Genomic DNA, 17,848 nt, shown 5'->3' on the forward strand with positions numbered 1-17,848 from the left:
TTAAACTTCAGTGCTGGCATTCGCAGCTTGCTTGACTGCAGCCACAATGTCATCAGGACTCACAGAAACAAACAAGTATATATATATATCTATATAAAATATTAAAAATATATATTATAGATAGCTGCTTCCACAGCTGCAGCCGCTCCCACCCTGATGACGCACGGCGGCCCCGCCCACCCCATGCGTCACCACGCACGGCCGCGCGGCAGGTAAACACTTCGCGGCTCCGCCTCCGCCGCACGTGCGCGGGACTGTCGCGCCAGCTCTCGCGAGAACACGATGTAAACAAAGCTGCGGACGGGGGCGGCGCCCGCCGCCTGGCGCCCTCTCACCCGAGCTTGGGGCGCAGCCGCCCTCCGTGTCCCACACGTCCCGCCCACCGTTGGGAAGCGGGGCAAGGATTGGCCGGCAGCGGGGAGCAACCCGCCTACGGAGCCGTCTGATTGGCTGCCAGCGCGCGGTGCGCTGGGTGTTATTCCCCGTGAGGGTCCCAAACGCTGTCAGTGAGGAGCCGGGCGAGGCGGCAGGTGAGGGGTCCGGGGCGGCTGCGGCACCGGGACCCGCGGGTTGGGACCAGGCCCGGGCCGGGGAGCGCTGGGCGAGAGCTGGGGCGGGCCCGGGCTGCGGGGAGCGCTGTGGCCGGCGCTGAGGGCGAGCGCGGGGATGTGAGGCCGGGCGGGGGCCGGGGCGCTGAGGGAGCCCCGGCAGCCGGGCCGGGCGGGCGCGGGCCGTGTGGAGAGCGGGGCCCGGCGGGGCCCGGCGCCTCCCCGGGTGGCTGCGGCCTGACTGACTCACCGGGCGGCAGCGGGGGAGCGGCGGGGCGCGGCGGAGCGTTTTGCTCCGGAGTTGCTCAACCGCGGGAGGCTGCGGGTGCCCAGCGCTGCCCGGCCGGCTCGGCGGGGGTCCGGACAGGGCCCGGGGCCGCAGCCCCGCGGGTGCCCGGGGCAGGCGGCGGCTTCTCAGGGCTCGGGGAGCGAGCACCGGCCGGTGCGGGTGTCCCGCTGGCCTAACGCATAATGTGAAGGGGTATTTTATCCTTGACGTGCAGTTTTTTCTTTTAAGGTTGCTGGGCATGTGTGTCAAACTCCAGTTGCATTGCTGAAGGGTTTGTTATCAGTTTCTGCGAGGCTCAGTGCTTATCTGTGTCTCGATGTGGTGGCCCTTACAAAGACTCCCCAGACATGAAAATGATGCTGATAATCGACACCGCGTTGGGGAGTTGGCTTTTTTTCTCCCTTTCTGCCCTGGTTCTTGGTTTGGCAGACGATGGAGTGGCCAAACAAGAGGCTGAGGAGGTGGCCGGGACCTGGGATGCTCCTCAAGTGGTTTCTTTGCCCTTTGGAGTGTTACTCTGAATTTTCACGTGGAGATCAGAAGTGTGAAGAAAAACTTGAAGACGATGCAAAAAGCAGGCATTAAAAAAGCAGAGTGTGTTCTGTCACGCTTTTTGGGTTAGTTTCATTGTAACCCATTAGTTTTTCAAGAGTACAATACCCTGCGACTGTGATTGTACGTTATCTTTATATAATAATTAAGACAACAGCTCATTAATAAATAATGGTCTTATATAATGGTGATGTTAACTGTGCACCTGTACCACTATTGTTGATGTATAGTTTGAAGAAAATTTTCCCGTTTATCATCAAGGTCTGTGCTCTCTTTGCGCTTTCACATATGTTGCAGGGGCTGTAGTGATTGAGATACTGAAAAAAGAAGTTGTCTGAGTTTTGGTCTTTTAGGGTTTTTTTTGAAAGTGCTGTAAAGGGCCATAGTGCCTTACAGGTTTGTAGAAGTTAAGTTTCTTTCTTCAAGAGGTTTCTCTCATCCTGAAGGATACGTCAAGGACTATTGTAATAAATAATCCTGATACAAATTATTATTTAAAAGAAATGTCTTTCTTACAGGTACCTTCAAAGAAACAATGGCGACAGAATCTCCTCGCCGTCCTAGTCGATGTACCGGCGGGGTGGTGGTTCGCCCACAAGCTGTCACGTAAGCACGTTTTAGAAGAATAGCCCTTATTGGATGTGCTTCTTATTTTCTTGGAGAAGAACCTAGCTTGAATTTTCTTTCAAAGCCAGCTGCGAGGGTTTGTGTTGACACTATGGTTTCATTGCACTGAGTATCTTCCAATAAAACAAAGTAAAGATGTTGCATTCCTATCTCCTAGGACTGTGCAAGTCAAACTGCTTCCCTAAATGGGGTATTTTTTGCTTATACACCAAAACCTTCAAAGTTGTAAATTTTAAAGATGAATACAGTGCAATGTCCTGTTGTTTGTCTGTGCAATCTTGTGGCAGTACAAACACTACACTAGCTGTAGATCGATGATTGCAAACTTCTTCCTTAGCCGGAAGGAAGCTCTGTTTAATAATACCTTGCCACAGGGGTGGATACGTTAAAACATGTCAACCTGTCACTAGAGTCTTTCAGTAAATAGAATTTTGGATTTTAACTTCTCTTGACTTCAGAGAAGAAAACCAAGAACAAAGGAAGAATCTCCCTCTCTCCACTCACAGCACATGAGACACCGTTTTTGTGCTTGGGCATCCTTATTTTCATTGCGTTCACGTGAAAATACTTTAGTGGTAAAATAGCTTAGTAAGACAGTCTACAAGGTTTGTGGTCTTGTGTCTGTCTGTTAAAGGATTTTTGTAGCAGTTTTTCTTTTTTTCTGGGGATGTTTATACTGCTGAACTGTTGCTGCAAAATGACAGTGGAGCAAAATGTTCCCTTGTACTATCAGTTTCAGGGGCTACGAGTTTGTCGCTGGAGACAGCTGTGTATTTCGACATCAAGATTCACTTTATTTTTACTAGGGAGCACAAGAAACGGATCATTGTAACGAAAAAGGTTGTGTTAGAGGTTTGTCTTGCAGGCCATGTGGTAGAATAACCGTTTTTTTTACATTGCAGAATTCCTGAACAAAAGCATTTCTGTTTGTAATGACCTTTTCTTCCAAATATGCTTTAAAAATATAATAATAGAAATGCGTATGTGAAGCTCTTAGATTCTTACTTAGGGAAGATTGTTTTTTTGGTGGGTTTTGTTGTTTATAAGCACTTTAAAGATCTCTTCTTGGAATTTTTTTCAACTTCAGGAGAGATTTAGAGTTTGTACACTGAATAAAACATTTCCCAAACATCAGCTTTGTTTCGAGATGTACTTGAGGGGAAGAAAAAGGTCCTAGTTCATGAGCTGAGGAATGGAGGCAGGATGACTCTCGCTGGTAGGCATTCACGTGAGAACTTCAAACACCGTACTTAATACTGTACCCGCAGACAAGCGTTACTGCTGGGTAATGAAGGCTTTGAAGGGACGCAAAGACAGTTTTGGTGACCTACATAAATCAGAGAAGAATCAGCACTGGAAACCACAGCTCGTTTATAAGGCCTCAGCTTAAAGCAGTGAGACAGTGATGCAGTAATCCTTGCATTGCTTAGCAAAATCTGGTTTTGTCATGAGTTTGAATGAGCTTTCTAAAATTTAAAACTTTGGTTTAGATTTATTGTTGTTTTCAGAGAGGAGTCAAGCATTTACCTGATCCAGGTGTTGCAGCATTGACTTGAAGTATCTTCTTCATTGCTGGGCAGAGTATTTAATTCTTAATTCTTAAACACTCCAAGTTCTATTAAAAGAATCTCGCACAACATGGTTTAAGAAAGCACAAAGAAAACGTGTACCTTTGGACATCAAGAGTCTAGATTTCCTTGTGTATGACTTGTCTTTGTTGGTGTTGGAAATCTTGAGTTAAAACAGGAAGAATTACTACCGATATAAAAATTAATTTGGAGGCTGGCAAAGCTGTTACCTGAAGAGTTAATTTTTCTTTTTTTAAAATTTGTCTCAGACCTTATGAAGGTAGTTCTTGTTGCCAGCATGTTTCAGTATTACTAATTACAGAAAAAAACCAAACTTTCTGCATAGTTTCAACACTATCTGTCTAATATAGTCAACCCACATTGCAGGTTGCTCAGCAGTTACACAAGAGACTCCCCATTCATGCAGGGCTGAGCTAATAAAAGCCTTGGTTTAAATCTACCAGAACAAATGTATCTTGCACTATATACAATTCTAAATCATTGCTGTTAAGGAACTTCCAAGAAGGAATAAGCTTCCCAAGCTATAGAACCTTATCTGGAAATACCTCTCCTTACTGTTCTTAGTTGGGGTTTTGTCCCCCCCAAGTGCTACCCACACATCATTGCACATGGAGCAGCTGAGGTTTGAACGTTTCCTTGCCCCACAGTGAGAGCTCAAGTCCTTATCTTCATGTTGTAATAGCCAAATCGAGGAGAAAAAAACCCTGAAGAATATTTCCAGATGCTTGTTGTACTTCAGTCGGCCACTCTGATGTGGGGAACGGGGTTTCTTTCTTTATGGTTACCTTTTATACTTTTCCCCTAAGCTGTTATTTCATAAACTCATATCACTTTGTTTTTTACAGACTTTCAGGCCACTGTTTATATTATCAGAGTGTTTGGCAGCGTATTAAGTAACTACATTGCATACTTAGTATTTTCCTTTGCATTAAAGATTGTACATGTTTTCTCTGGTTATATGACTTATTTAATGTATTCATGACTGTGTGTGAACTTCAGTGGAAGTCAAAATTCTCCTTCTGTTTTCCAGGGAACAGTCGTATATGGAAAGCGTCGTCACATTTCTTCAAGATGTTGTGCCACAGGTACGTATAGATCTTTAAAACTATTTTTCTGGTGTACAAAACAGTTGAAGTGTGTGTCAGGTGTACTAAAATGTTGAAAAAGAAAACCAAATTTTTTGGTTTTTGGATGTGAATCTTGAGACCAGGTTCTTGAAAACACGGGCTGCATACCGTCTGAAGATTTGGCCTACGGATTTCCTCTGATAGGTAATAATTAAAATGAAAATCTTAGCTACATAGAAGTTGAAAAAATACCCTATAAATAGCAGGAAAAAGATTGCAGCCTTTTCCTGTGATAATTTTGGCAATAGACTGGTTGGGGAGGGGAGAGACTGGGTATGATACTTGCTCTGCCCCTTACAAGTATGGTTGTTTGGGTTGTAGTTGGAAACCTACATATGAGCCCTGGCTGGATTGGGGTTAGAACAACTTGGTAGATGCCCTTTGTCACCTTTGTGACCTTTGTAATTTTGTTTTGTGACTCTTTGGAAAGCTGTGCTCTGTAGTGGAGGAGCATTGCAGCTGATTGTAGCCTCAGGGAACGATCTTGGTTCTTATTCGAAGGATTATCTTGCTTAGCTAGTCATGGATTTCCTCAATTGTATATTAAAAAACAAAAATCCCCTCGTTAATATCAATTTGTGAAGTGCGTTTTGGACTCGCGGTCAAAATTAAAAATAGTCAAACTTTGATTTAAAAGACTGCCGCGTTCTACGCACGCCCCCATTTTTTCCCCTCTGCAGTTAAAAGGATGCAGTCTGTGTTTTATATTACAAATCAGTTTGCCTTGGAAGCATGGAATGTGATTTGTTTTGAAAAGCAATACACTGACTTATTTTTTAAATTTGTATTTTTAGTTCATGTTATTGCTTTTCTGGCATGTATGAAGTGATTATACAAGCTCTTTTCATATTTAATCCAAAATACTGCACAGTACTTTGTTATAATTCATTTGGCAGTGATGGTATTTCTGGTGTAGCTCACGTTCTTACTACCACAGTTTCTCTTGAGAACTGTAAAACTTGCAGTTTGGAAACACCGCAGGTCTCCTTCACAGTTTCTTTTTGTATCTCATCTTTTTATGGGAGTCTGTAGAACACAGAACTGAAACATGGATCTGTTCTACTGGAATTACAGTTTATTCTCTTTTAAATGACTGTATTAAAGATGTCACCAATATAACTAAAACATGGCAGTAAACTATGCAGTAAAGGTCTCTTTCTTTCCTCAGTCTTGATTACAAAACTTTTAAAATTCCCTTTAATTCACTTAAAGGTAAAAATGCCTCACATGAGAGCTTCTAACATTGCTTTTAGAAGTGGTGTACAATGGCTAAAGGTAAAGGTTGTATTAAACTTTCATATTTCAACCCTTTTTGCTTTTTGTCCAGGCCTACAGTGGTACTCCACCAGCAGAAGAAAAGGAGAAGATCATTTGGGTCAGATTTGAAAATGCAGATCTAAATGGTATGGCTTTATTTTCTCTCACTTCTTTTTGATTTTTTTGGGTCCACGTACAGTAATTTCAGCTTTATCAATGAACATTTTTGACTCCAAATTAGGTCTTTCATTTCCCTGTTCTAGACAGACTAAATTCTAAGTGAATAACTGTACTTTTGTACCAACTAGAATAAATAGGCCTTGTGACTTCATGGAAGGGCAAACTGACTATTGCTTAGGAAGAAGGACAAATTTAAAAAAATCCATTTATTTTTCTTAAGAAAGTTGAAAATGAAGCATAGAACGGAATTCAAAGCCAGATTATCTAAATATTAATCCAGTCCAGGTCGCAGATACGTTTTCAATGGTGTGACAGAATTCAGAGTAACCTGGGAAGGAAGAGCAGTCGGGTAAAATGAGCAGGAGGTTCCCTGGTGTCTTTCGGGGAAATAATAGCTCAAACCATGAAATATTCTGAAAATGTAACTTGTTTATCACTTCTGGTGTATCTTAATAAAAATCAGCAAGGACTACTGACTTCGTGCAGAAAACAGATCTCCAAGCTATTAAGGAGAAAATGGTGATTTTTCAAGCTTTACTAAGAGTACCAAGTAGATCCCCAGTTAAGAACCGAGCGGTTTTACTGCCTTTCCCAGTTACCTTTTTCTGAATAAGGAAGGTCAGGGACTGAGTGAGATGGTTGAATACTCTAGGCAGGTAGTTACTTCTTGAATTAATTGAGCACATTGGAGTTGCGTGCGCTGTGTTTGCCCGTTATAGCCGGGGAACTAAGGGACCTGCTTTCCTGAGAGCGCTGGATTTCAGGCTTGCAGCAAATTGCTGTTTCTCGTCTGCCATCATATTTCCCTGTCTAGAGCTCCACGGTGGAGGCTCATTCTGGCCTCAGATGAAGTAATAGCAACCATAGCCAGAGCTGTGATGGGGAATTTTCAGCCTTTCCGAGAGGTTAATAGGGAAGATTGTATGTTTTCCAGCTGTTGAAATGGCACAGAGGCTGGCAGGTCATAAATTCACGGCCATTAGAACTAGAAAAGACCCATCAACCTCTACAGGGCGTTATGTCCAGCTTTAGGCCACTTAAGGTGTGTTTGCTTGTGGCTTTGTTTTCGTCATATATTTATTTTTAAAAAATCTCAGGCATTCCCTCCGAGTTCTTTTGTACATCTAGTATAGCTGACACCAGCCATAACTGCTCCTAACCTGTTAATAACGGCTTTGATATTTAAATCCAATTTAGATACATCAAGGAACATGGAGTTTCATGAAATACACAGCACTGGGAACGAACCACCGTTACTGCTGATGATCGGATACAGCGATGGAATGCAAGTCTGGAGCATACCTGTAAGTGCAAAGTGCACTTCTGCGCCAGAGGCTTTTTTCTTTGTAATGTTCTGTTATTACTTCAATATTTTATTTTTATTTTTTCTGTTGAAGTGGAAGGAGCCAACATTAACAATCAATGTCATATGGTTTGTATGTAATATGCTTATTTTAACATTAATACTGAGCATAGATCAAACACTTGAATACCTTCAGATTTGAAGGCTCTTTACAAATTATTTCTGTTAAGTAAATTTTTGGATTTGAATTGGGGGTGGTGTTTGACATTAAGGAATAGTTTGTATCCAAGAAAGGACAGAAATCGTTTTAGCCTACAGAAAGGAATAAGGGTTGGAAAATACGAAAAGAATTTGTTTGTACCAGGGATGCAAGTATGACAGTATTAATAGCATTTTACAATCACATGTTTGTCATGTACATGATTTGCAATTTTAATTTTACTGAAGTCTATGTGTGCATATGGGTTTGATTTCATGCTGTCATACACACACCCTGCAGTTTTTGTTTCAGAGTGGTTTATGAGCACATGGTCTTAATTTGGGGAATTTCCCCCAAATTTCTTGAAACTACAGAATAAGGTTTAATACAGTAGGTCATAAAATTCTGAACTTAAAAAAAAAAATGCTCATAACATCTTGTCCTTCAAAATAATGTAGAGAGGATCAAATTCTTCCTATTGGTAAAATACACTGTTTTTTTTAACAAATATGTATATATTTTTTTATAACTTTTTGGTTAGCTATGTGGGACTTGTTTATATACCAGTAACTTGGTGTAACAGAAAATAATGCCAATTCGTACACCAAAAGTGAAGTTAAATGGCGTTTCAGTGCAGTGTGGGAGAGCTGGCTTTTCCCCTCTTGGTTGCATCTTGTTAGCTGGAGATGGAGGAGGAAAAAAACTGCTGAGCTGTTGCATTTGAAAGAGAGTTTAACTGAAATGGAGTAAGATGCAGGAAACTTTACTAAATTTCATTCGTCAGTAACTTTTTAGTAACATTTAGGAACTTTGAGTAAAATTTAGGTACATTCTAACCAAAATTAAGGAAATTTTGTCTGCTTGTATGTCATGAGAAACTATGTCTAATTCTAATTTTCATGGCTTTATTTTTAACGCAGCAAAACATATCTTTCAATTGTGGTGGTGGTTGGTTTTATTTATTTTTTTTTTTAAACTGCCTTACACTGGAATGACTTTGAATACTAAGAACAGGATCGTAGCGTATGAGTTTTATACACTATCGTGAAGCCTGATCAGTTTTATATTTGTGTACAAATCATATTATTCAAATGCTTCAGAAAAGCTTTGTTCTTCAGAATGTATTACAGAAAACAAACATTAGGTGTCACTAAGATCCTGAGCTAAGAGAGGAAACAACTGCAGCGCCGGGAGCCGTAGCGCAGGTTGATCAATTAGTCAGGACACTGAGTAGTCACAGAGACTTGAGCTAAAGAATTCTTATAAACCAGCTTTCTTTATCCTGCTGAAATGTCCTTATCCAAATGAACGCGTGTTTTCTGAACGATGTATGGAAGTGCGGTGTGTTGGGCCTCGTCCTGGCCCCTCAGTGGGAGCAGGTTTGTGTTTAGCAGAGATTGTTTTATTTTCCTCCGTGTGTAACATGCTCCTGCGGTGAGGTGAGAATTCTTTGTCCCTCGTAAGTGACTTTTTGTGTCTGCCTGACAGAACGTTTCTGTCAGAGCGATCTGTATCGGTGCCCTTGAGAAACTCCTGGTCAGGTGGGATCTTATGTGTGGAAGGAAAACAAGAATGGAAGAAGAGTCTCAGTTCTTTGGGATGTGAAGAGATTACCTGGGTGTAACCTGGTCTGCATTAACTCCTACCCCATGGCACACTGCGCTAAACATGAACTAATTTGATGGAGATTCCTAACAAACGACAAGTGTGCTCACTGGTACTGTCAGGCAGGCAGTACAAGGGAGTTTATCCGTGTTTCCTAGAGGGAAAGAGGGGTGTTCCTTGGGTGTGTGGCTGTTTCGTTTTCTTTTTTCTTTCCCCTCTTCTCGTGTCAGAATAAGCTGCAAGTTGGGCCATGAAGTGCCTGATGTTACCTTCTTTTTCAACAGGATGCCACAGCCAGGTTGTCTTTTTTTTCCCCAGTGTATATCACTTCTTCATAATTCCTAGATTTTAATATAATTCAATCTTTTAGGAAAAACAAGAAAAATGAAATTGCAGGACAGTTTCTTTTAGTGTCAGGGGGGTTTTTTAGAGATATTTTTAATGGAGGGGGAAGGTCTAGTGAAATGGAAAAAATGTCAAATGTGGAAGTATTTTGCCATCCATCTTAAGAGTGTATCTCAGCTGTAGAGGTATTGCATCGCTTCGGCAGCCCTTCATTTGTATATTCTGTGAAATTCTGAGACCACGTCCAGGGAGGTGCAGCTTTGAGCTGTGCAACTTGTGTTGGTAGAATTTCAGGGTAGGAACGGTTCCTCTGTTAGTAACACGGTCTTAGAGAGCTTCTCAGACTGATAGTCTCTAACATCAATTTTTAAATATCTTTTCAGAGCAGGATTTATATATCTGATGAATTTGGAGGTAACAACCTATTTTTCTTCCACTTTGTTTCTCCATCTCATTTTTTTGCTTATATAGAGTAAAATATGGCAGTTATGTGACTAACTTAATATTTAGAGTTTATTTGGCAACACTTTTTTGTATCCTTTGGTATTATATGAACCTTTCTTCTTGATCTTGCTGAGTATTTAGCTTGTAATTAAAGCAACATTATTCCAGTTATTAAGAAAAAAACAGATCTCCGTAGTTTAAAACCTTTCCATCTGACAAAGCAACAACTTGACATTTATGTGTGAACCCACTCAGTAAGGCCATTATCTGCAGCATTGTGCTTTTTTTTTTTTTTATTCATACAATTGAACCTCAATTCAGCACTTAATAAAGTAACATGTTGCAGGCAGTCAGGTTTGCGTCTGAGTGATTATGAAGTGTTTATGACAGGTCCTGAGCTGACACCCTCCGTAATGGTGTTTCGCTGCCTCCCGAACACCTTTGCCGGCCGCCTCCAGGAGCGCGTCTCTCTGCACTCTGAGTGCTTTCCCATTAACATCTCCTTGGAGGAAGATCTTTGACTACACAAGTGTGACTTGCAAATGGGAGATACCATTAGGGCTGAGAGGCTGTTTGGACTGCTGGGCGCTGGAGTCACGGCCGGGGTTTGGAAAATCTGTGTCGCATAAGAAGCGGAAGGTGCCTGTCCAAACGGCTTTGCTTTTGATCTTTGTTTGGAAATGGGGGTGGGAAGGTTAAAAGTGGTCTTAAAATATGTCTCTCGAAGAGGGGAGAAATCTGGGAATATACAAAAGTACGACTAGGAGTTCCTATTTGATAATTGTGCAGCGTAGTTTCGTGTTTTATTTGGAATTTGTTTTTTCCCCGTTGCTCCTGGTTTCATGTTTCAAATACAATTGGAACTGATTTCTGCCTGATGTGGTTTCCAAGTGTCTGTTGTAGATGTTCCTGTTCAGGGAAATGCATGTTGGCTGGTTTTGTGGCAGATAATTTCTTTTTTAAATCATTGGATGCTGGAAGCTTCAGAAGTAGAAAAATCATCTTAATTTAATAGTTCATACTACAATTAAAAAAGGATGATCGAGCTTGAGCTGAATAAATTAGGAACTACCAAAGAGAACTTTTAATAACAAATGCAGATGTATGTTTAGTGAAAAATACTTAAAGGCCGTGGTGTGAGGACAGTGCCACAGCCTGCAGGGAGCCGTGAGCCCGTGCGGTGGGCGGCTGCGCTGTGGGGACCTCTGGAATGCACAGGACTCGTTGAACACCGATGGCATCGCGTGCTGCCAGGCCTTAAATCTCTTTAAATGCTGCTGTCAATAATACTATGATTTTTTTTTTTGAAGTTGTTACAACTGCAGTTGTACAGCAGATGATGTGTATATGTGAACATATAGCTGGATGTATATGGGAAGTTCTGTTCTCTCCACTGTCCATCAGAAGCCCCGTCTGCCGGGTTTCTGTGTCGTCTTGCTCCCCTGTCATTCTCTCCCCGTTTGCAGCTGGAAGAGGCGCAGACACGTGGATTGAGCTGCGATCCTTCCTCTGCTCAGAGCTCCTGCTGCAGGGAGCTGCTCTTAGGGCTTGTGTGACCCTTCAGAAAAATGACCTGACCCAGTAACCCTGAAAAATGGCTGAGGACTTCATAAAACGTTTATGCAAATAACTTTCCGAGGCTTTGGGTTTTTTCACTGAAGATGCTGGCAGCGTGCAAAATGTTTCCTGGTTTTGCCCTCATTAAGTGACTGCAGAACTGTTGGAAGTTGGTTTTTGTTTGGTTGGGTTTTTTTATTCATATCATACCTTACAGCAGTAGGAAAAAAAGCATGTGCAACAAAACCAAAAAACATTTCTAGGCTTTTGTTGTTTTTTAAATTCAGTTAATGTTGTCATAATTTAACCTGCTAGGTGCAAATTCATACTTAATTCAGTCACTAGAGTAGATGTCTGTAACGTTCTTTGAGCATCTAAAAACCTTTAGACAATTACAGAGATTTGTTTTGACGAAAAAGCAGACTGGTTGAATTTCTAAACCAAAATGACAAAATGTGTCCTTTTACTTACACTCCTTCCCTTACTCAGCAGCAAGATGACGGGCAGTAATCTTCAACCCAGCATAGTTACATCAACAGTGTTTTGTGGTGGTATCTGTCAATTGCTTTTTGTCATATTATAACATATTATGATCTATATCATATTTAAAACATATTAAAATATTTAAAAGACCCACCTGATATCTTCCCTATGCTCTCTGATAGTTTTTTTTTAATAAACAAGCAGTTTTGCTTTTAAAGAGTTGCACAGTAGTTTAAGCATTGAGTTTTGAACTTTGTTTCAGTTTGGTGTACATTTAACTTTTTTCTTTTCACCATGTGAAAACCATTTTCTATGGTCGGAAACTATTAGTTATCCCCAGTGTGAACAAAACTTCCTTTGTTCTGTCCTTTTTAATGGGTGCAAACTGGTGTGCTCCAAACAATAAAACTCTGTCATCAAAAATTAACCAGTGCTCCAGATTCCTGGTCTGTCATATTTTAAGCAGTAGCTCAAGACGTCTGAGTGGAGAAGCGAGTTCTTCCTTTTTCAATCTGTCATTTCTGGAGGAGAGCGATGAAGACTTCAGGCCGGGTTCCGCGTCGGCGTGTTCTTTGCTCGCAGCTTCCATGTAGGTCTGGGCTTTGTGGTTTGATACCAGGCGCTGGGAAACGCTGAAATGTTCTATCTGACCAGCTTGGAGCCGTCATTTTGGATTCACTCTTCCACGGAATGAGTACCTGAAGCTGCTTTTATAGCTTAATATTCAATTCTTGAAACCTGTTTGGAAATATTCTTGGCTTGTGGAATGGGAAAGAAAAACTTTTAAGAGCTATGAAAGCTGCCGCAGGGACTCGCTACTTGGCTGGATCCAATCCAGCATGGCAGCCACAGGTGCTTTTTGAAGAATTTAGAGCTCTGTTTTCAGTTCGTGAAGTCTATTTATGTTTTGTCTACGCTTATGAGACTGTGCAGCTCAAGGGGCTGGTAATGGGATGTGGAGCCTTTTACCCCATCCTTGCCAGCCCCACATCTCACCCGCGCGGCCGCGATGGAGCCGGGCGCTGGGGCTGGGCCGCGCTTCGACGTTGTTCCTTCTCCAGCTTTGGTTCCTGGTGGAATCAATGTCCCATTCCCAGGAAAGCTTGGCTGCGTCAGGAGTGCGATAGGGCTGGGACTGCCAGGAAGACCAGACTATATGACCTCTCTGCCCCAAACATGGTGCTTTTGGTCAAAATTGATACATGTGCCCTCAGCAACGGTAATAAAGTTTTATGTTTTACGTAGGTAAATGAAGGGCATTAGCATCAACCACAGTTAATTCAGAATTTTATAAGACTGCAAATAGCAGAATCTTCTGGTGGCAGTGATTAAGAAAAGTTAATTATATGTCAGAGAAGATCTTCGGCTGTGAAGTCCTGATGCATTTTTCAATGCCAGCAAACTAGAGGAATGAGCAAGCTCTAAAATTATTCATGACATACAACAAACGCCAATGCCCTCTTTTCCTTTTTCTATAGAACAGTTAAGGACATAGAACTTAACTGTTTTCTTACGGTATTTTTTTTTTTATTTTACGGGGCTATGATAGATCAAGTATTGCTGTTTTAATCCGATCCATATTTTCGTGTCATATCCAGATCGTTTTTGTAAAATGTTGTCCTTTTCACTGAATTTGGCTTTTTCTTTACAAACGAGATGCCAGTGGGTGGCATCTTGTATTTTCATGACAAAACCTGCAATTGGAGTATATCTTAAAATGTGCTGGTTTTCGGCTGTCAGGAGTCAGCACCATAGAACCTGCGAAGCCCATGATCTGTATGAACGGCTGAAGTTATCAGAACAATTACTGCTTTTTTTTTTTTTTCAAAACAGGAGCTAACTACCAATTATCTTGTCTTTGTCTGATCCTGTGGCTTTGATTAGTCCATCTAACCTGTTTTTTCTACTTCCTCCCCAGTATAAAAAGATAAAATAGTTATCTTTCAAGTGATTAATATTAATGATTAAAAAGTAAAAGCGTTATATGCATGAAAAGAGCTGGGCTGAGATTTTCATAATAGGTGCTGAAGCACAAATAAACTGCATTTGTATTTGTACTTTTTAGGCTTTTCTTTGAAAAGATCTCAACTTTAAGGTCTACCAGGTCTTGGCATCACAGGCTAAACAAACACTCTGTGGAGTTCAGTGTATTTAAGAGCAGAAACTGAGTTAAGAAGATTGGGCCTTCTTAGAGTATCTTACTTTTGGACTATAACTTTATTTGAAGTAGATTGGAGTTAGAGCTGATGTGCTGGTGTAGTTCAAAAGCAGGAGGAGGTGACTCGAGTTGGGTTGGGTTATTTTATGTGAATCACTTCTGCCATACTTCTGTTATACTAGTTCCTTTTGCTCTTGTTTTCATTCATAGCCACTGCTGTGCTTACACATGTGAAACAGCATTTTCATGATTTGGGGGAAAAAAATCTTTAACTGCCAATAATAATAGTTCCAAAGCGTTATATTTTTCTTCTTCTTGATTTCCTCCTTTCCCTTTTCATAGGGCTGGTGTGTTCCAAAGGATAGAAAACATGCTGCTGTCTTCATCTTTTTTTCATCTTCTTACTACTCTCTTTTTAAAATTTTTCTCATTTTCTGCCTGGCTGCACTCTGCTTTTTTCTAAGCTGTCTTTTCTGGATGCAGTTGGTATCTATGTGCTTTTTTTTTTTTCCCTCTGCACTGTTTTCCAAACTCATGATCTATAAAGAACAATCGGCAAACCTTCACTGAGTTGATTTCTGATCATCATTCTTTTGTCTTGTGTAGAGTCTGGTGAGCAAGCTCCTCAGGGCAGAGGCCGCTGGCTGTCCCAGAGGAAGAATTAAACTTGTTTTACAACAGCTGGAGTCCTACGGTGTTCAATGTTGTTCAGATGATGCTGGAAGAGGAGAATCCGCTATGACTGGAACATCTGCCTAATAAAATAAGAGCAGGGTAGACTCAAGGAATAATTCCCATATTGATTACAGTTTTAAAACTGTGTGTCCATCGGGAATAATTCTGATCACATCCTTAACAGTAATTTTGATTCATACCAATGTGGAACTTCCAGTTGTCTGCAAAACTAAAATGGCTAAGAAGGTTATTTCCCCAAATTTCTGTAGTGTGAACGTTAATTTAGGTGTAATGTGGAAAAGCAGTGGTTCTCTACATTCTGTGTTTGCTTACTGATGGGCTACTTCTGTAATAAATAGTCTTTTCCAAATAATCTTTTGAAAGACTTGTGCTTCAGTGGGGTAGGTTTGATTCTGCCAACATTATCTAATGCATTGGTAATAAATAATGGGGCTCAGGGTGAAGACTGGGAGTAAGCGAAGAGTCTGAAGTACTGTTCTTACGACTTGTTGGTCAACCAGTAGTAGTTTTTAACTTTCTGATGTGTGATCTGAAGAGCAGAAGGAAACGTGAGCAACTATAAAGTGGCACTTCAAAAAAATGGACTGGGATTTAAAGTTCATTGATTCGCAAGAACCTTGTTCCAAATTGTGTTCGCTTCTGATACCATAAATTGCTTGTTTGGCAAAACTTTGTGCCGACATGTTGGCTGTGGGCTTAGGCTCATTGCATCTGTTTTCAGTTTTTGGTTCTTTGGAAGTGAGGTTCATAATGTAGATGGTGCAAAAGTATCTCGTGTATCACATGTTTCTTTGTTGCTGTAATTTGTGTTATTCAAGACTTCTATGATTTAGAGAAATTTAGAGAGTTTGCAGATGGTTGGTTAGAATGACGTGGTCTTACCGACTTACTTTCTTACCTGCCTTTTGTATGATGTCTTTCTACCTACTAAATGTATATATTTTTATAAGCATGTATATGTTTTACATTGTATGTTCACAATCCATGTGCTTTGCAGATCAGTGGTGAAGCTCAGGAACTCTTTTCTGTCCGCCATGGTCCAGTTCGAGCTGCTCGGATTTTACCAGCTCCACAAATCAGTAAGTATATTTATATGTTTCATAATTAAGCATATTTTTTTTCTGATGGTAATTTTTTTTTAATCTAGTAAGTTAGACTGCTTATGAACTCCTTAAAGCAGTTACACTCTGTCTCTCAATTACGTGTATTTAGCATCTGACAATGATAGTTGTTACATTAGAAAGCTATTCAAATTAGCTCATATTAAATGAAGTCAAACCTTTTAAAAACATGTTTTGGCCTCTTTTTGCATGGCCTGGTTTAAATAAATCTTTGATTAAAAGTACATGAATGTATCATTGACCAGTATCTGGAATCAGATAAAAGTAAAGCTGTAATAAGAGCCTTAGATAACTAACACATGAGCTTTAATGACTCTGAACAAAATAAAAGGAATTTGTAAAGGAGAAGCTGATTACCATCAGTAAGCTCAAACACTATTTTACTGTAAAGCTGTAAAAAGGGAATTATTGAAAATAGAACTCTCTTAGTGGATGGATTTGGCACGTTCCTAGAAACAGATCTTAGTTTGTGATAAGAAGCTCATTCCCAGGTGTGAAAGGAAAGCTCATGGTTTTAACTTGGTGACTTCACAGTAGCAGAACTTAATAGTTTGTCAACTACTTTGTTAAAATACTCTAGTCCTTTGATGTCAGATCCTCTGCTGCATCACGTGCTTCCCAGCATAATAAAGCATTGTTTCCAAGGAGTTATTTCATACAGGCTTATTTCACGTGGGCTTATTGCACAGGAGACCCCGTCACGTCTGGTTTAGCGGGTTAGGAGTGGTCCTGGTAGCAGGAGCGCGGTGCGGTACCTGGCGCTGCCCTCGCGCTGCCAGCTCGGATCCGGTGAGCTTTGTTAGTCCGGGCTCCGTGCCATGGCCAGAGCAGCCAAACGGCTCCTGGAAGCGCTCTGACCTGGCAGCTGTGCCGCAGGCTGGGCCAGGGTTTTGTCTGAGCTCACAACCCAGGCAAGACCTGACCCGGCCCAGCGCTGCAGCACTTTGATGTCTCCGCGTCCATGGCATGGTCAGTCTGCAGCCGGGATAACACGGCCATAAAGAACTGAGTGGTTTCTGTAAATAACACTGAAAAATGTAGACGTTAACTCGTCTCTGCTCCCCAGAATTCGACAATGCCCTCAGACACATGATGTGAATTTTGGGGTTGCCCTGTACAGGGACAGGAGTTGGACTCGATCAGAGATACTGTGTTTAAAGCCACTATGAACCAAGGGGACATTGTGGATGAAGCGTTGGAAACTAGAATTATATTAACATGGAAAGCTAAAACTAAATAGGACACAGAATAGTTTTGCATTTGAAAATCTAAAACTGGTAAAAGTTCAAATTTTGCAGCAGATTTTTCTCTGTACTCTGCTGCTTACGTCTTTGATGTTGGTAAAATAAAATTTGAACCTCAAAAGCTGACTCAGCTTTACATGCAGGTATACTTTAAAGAACTGTAATATTGAGGCGGCTTTCTAAAGGAAGGCAGATGTGAGTTTTGTGTAGATTCAACCACTTGGGTGGCTTAGTGGTTTTAAGTCCCTGAAGGCCAAAATAATTGCATAGGAGGTATCGCAGAGGAGCGAGCCACACGAGCTGCACAAGCCGTCGCAGTCGGTAGCTGCATTTGGGCTGGTGGAAGTGGGTCATGCAGGTGTGCATTTAAGTTTCGGTGTTTTGTGACTGTTTCGTGGGTTGTTATGGTATAATGAATGTTAATGTATGTGGCTTATAGAAATTACAGAACAGAATTCTCAAGCAGAGCAAGTAAGCCTTTTATAAATATTATAGGGAAGAATTCTGGAGCACAGCATTTTTAA

The 17,848-nt window shown here is 41.2% G+C and overlaps 1 protein-coding gene across 8 annotated transcripts in view; it reads left to right on the forward strand.

Annotated features, from left to right (window-relative positions):
• The first annotated feature begins 474 nt into the window (after positions 1-474).
• BCAS3 (BCAS3 microtubule associated cell migration factor) overlaps positions 475-17,848 on the forward strand; it is a 304,791-nt gene continuing 287,417 nt past the window's right edge. For all 8 annotated transcript variants that reach the window (XM_065647149.1, XM_065647152.1, XM_065647150.1 and 5 more), the window contains exons 1-6: positions 475-530; positions 1,908-1,995; positions 4,636-4,690; positions 6,060-6,135; positions 7,367-7,473; positions 15,957-16,038. In XM_065647149.1, the coding sequence (XP_065503221.1) occupies positions 1,925-1,995; positions 4,636-4,690; positions 6,060-6,135; positions 7,367-7,473; positions 15,957-16,038 (391 nt within the window). In that variant the 5' untranslated portion in view covers positions 475-530; positions 1,908-1,924. The remainder of the gene's footprint in view (positions 531-1,907; positions 1,996-4,635; positions 4,691-6,059; positions 6,136-7,366; positions 7,474-15,956; positions 16,039-17,848) is intronic.

Source organism: Caloenas nicobarica, chromosome 17 (assembly GCF_036013445.1).
Source record: "Caloenas nicobarica isolate bCalNic1 chromosome 17, bCalNic1.hap1, whole genome shotgun sequence".
Classification (NCBI taxonomy): Eukaryota; Metazoa; Chordata; class Aves; order Columbiformes; family Columbidae; genus Caloenas; species Caloenas nicobarica.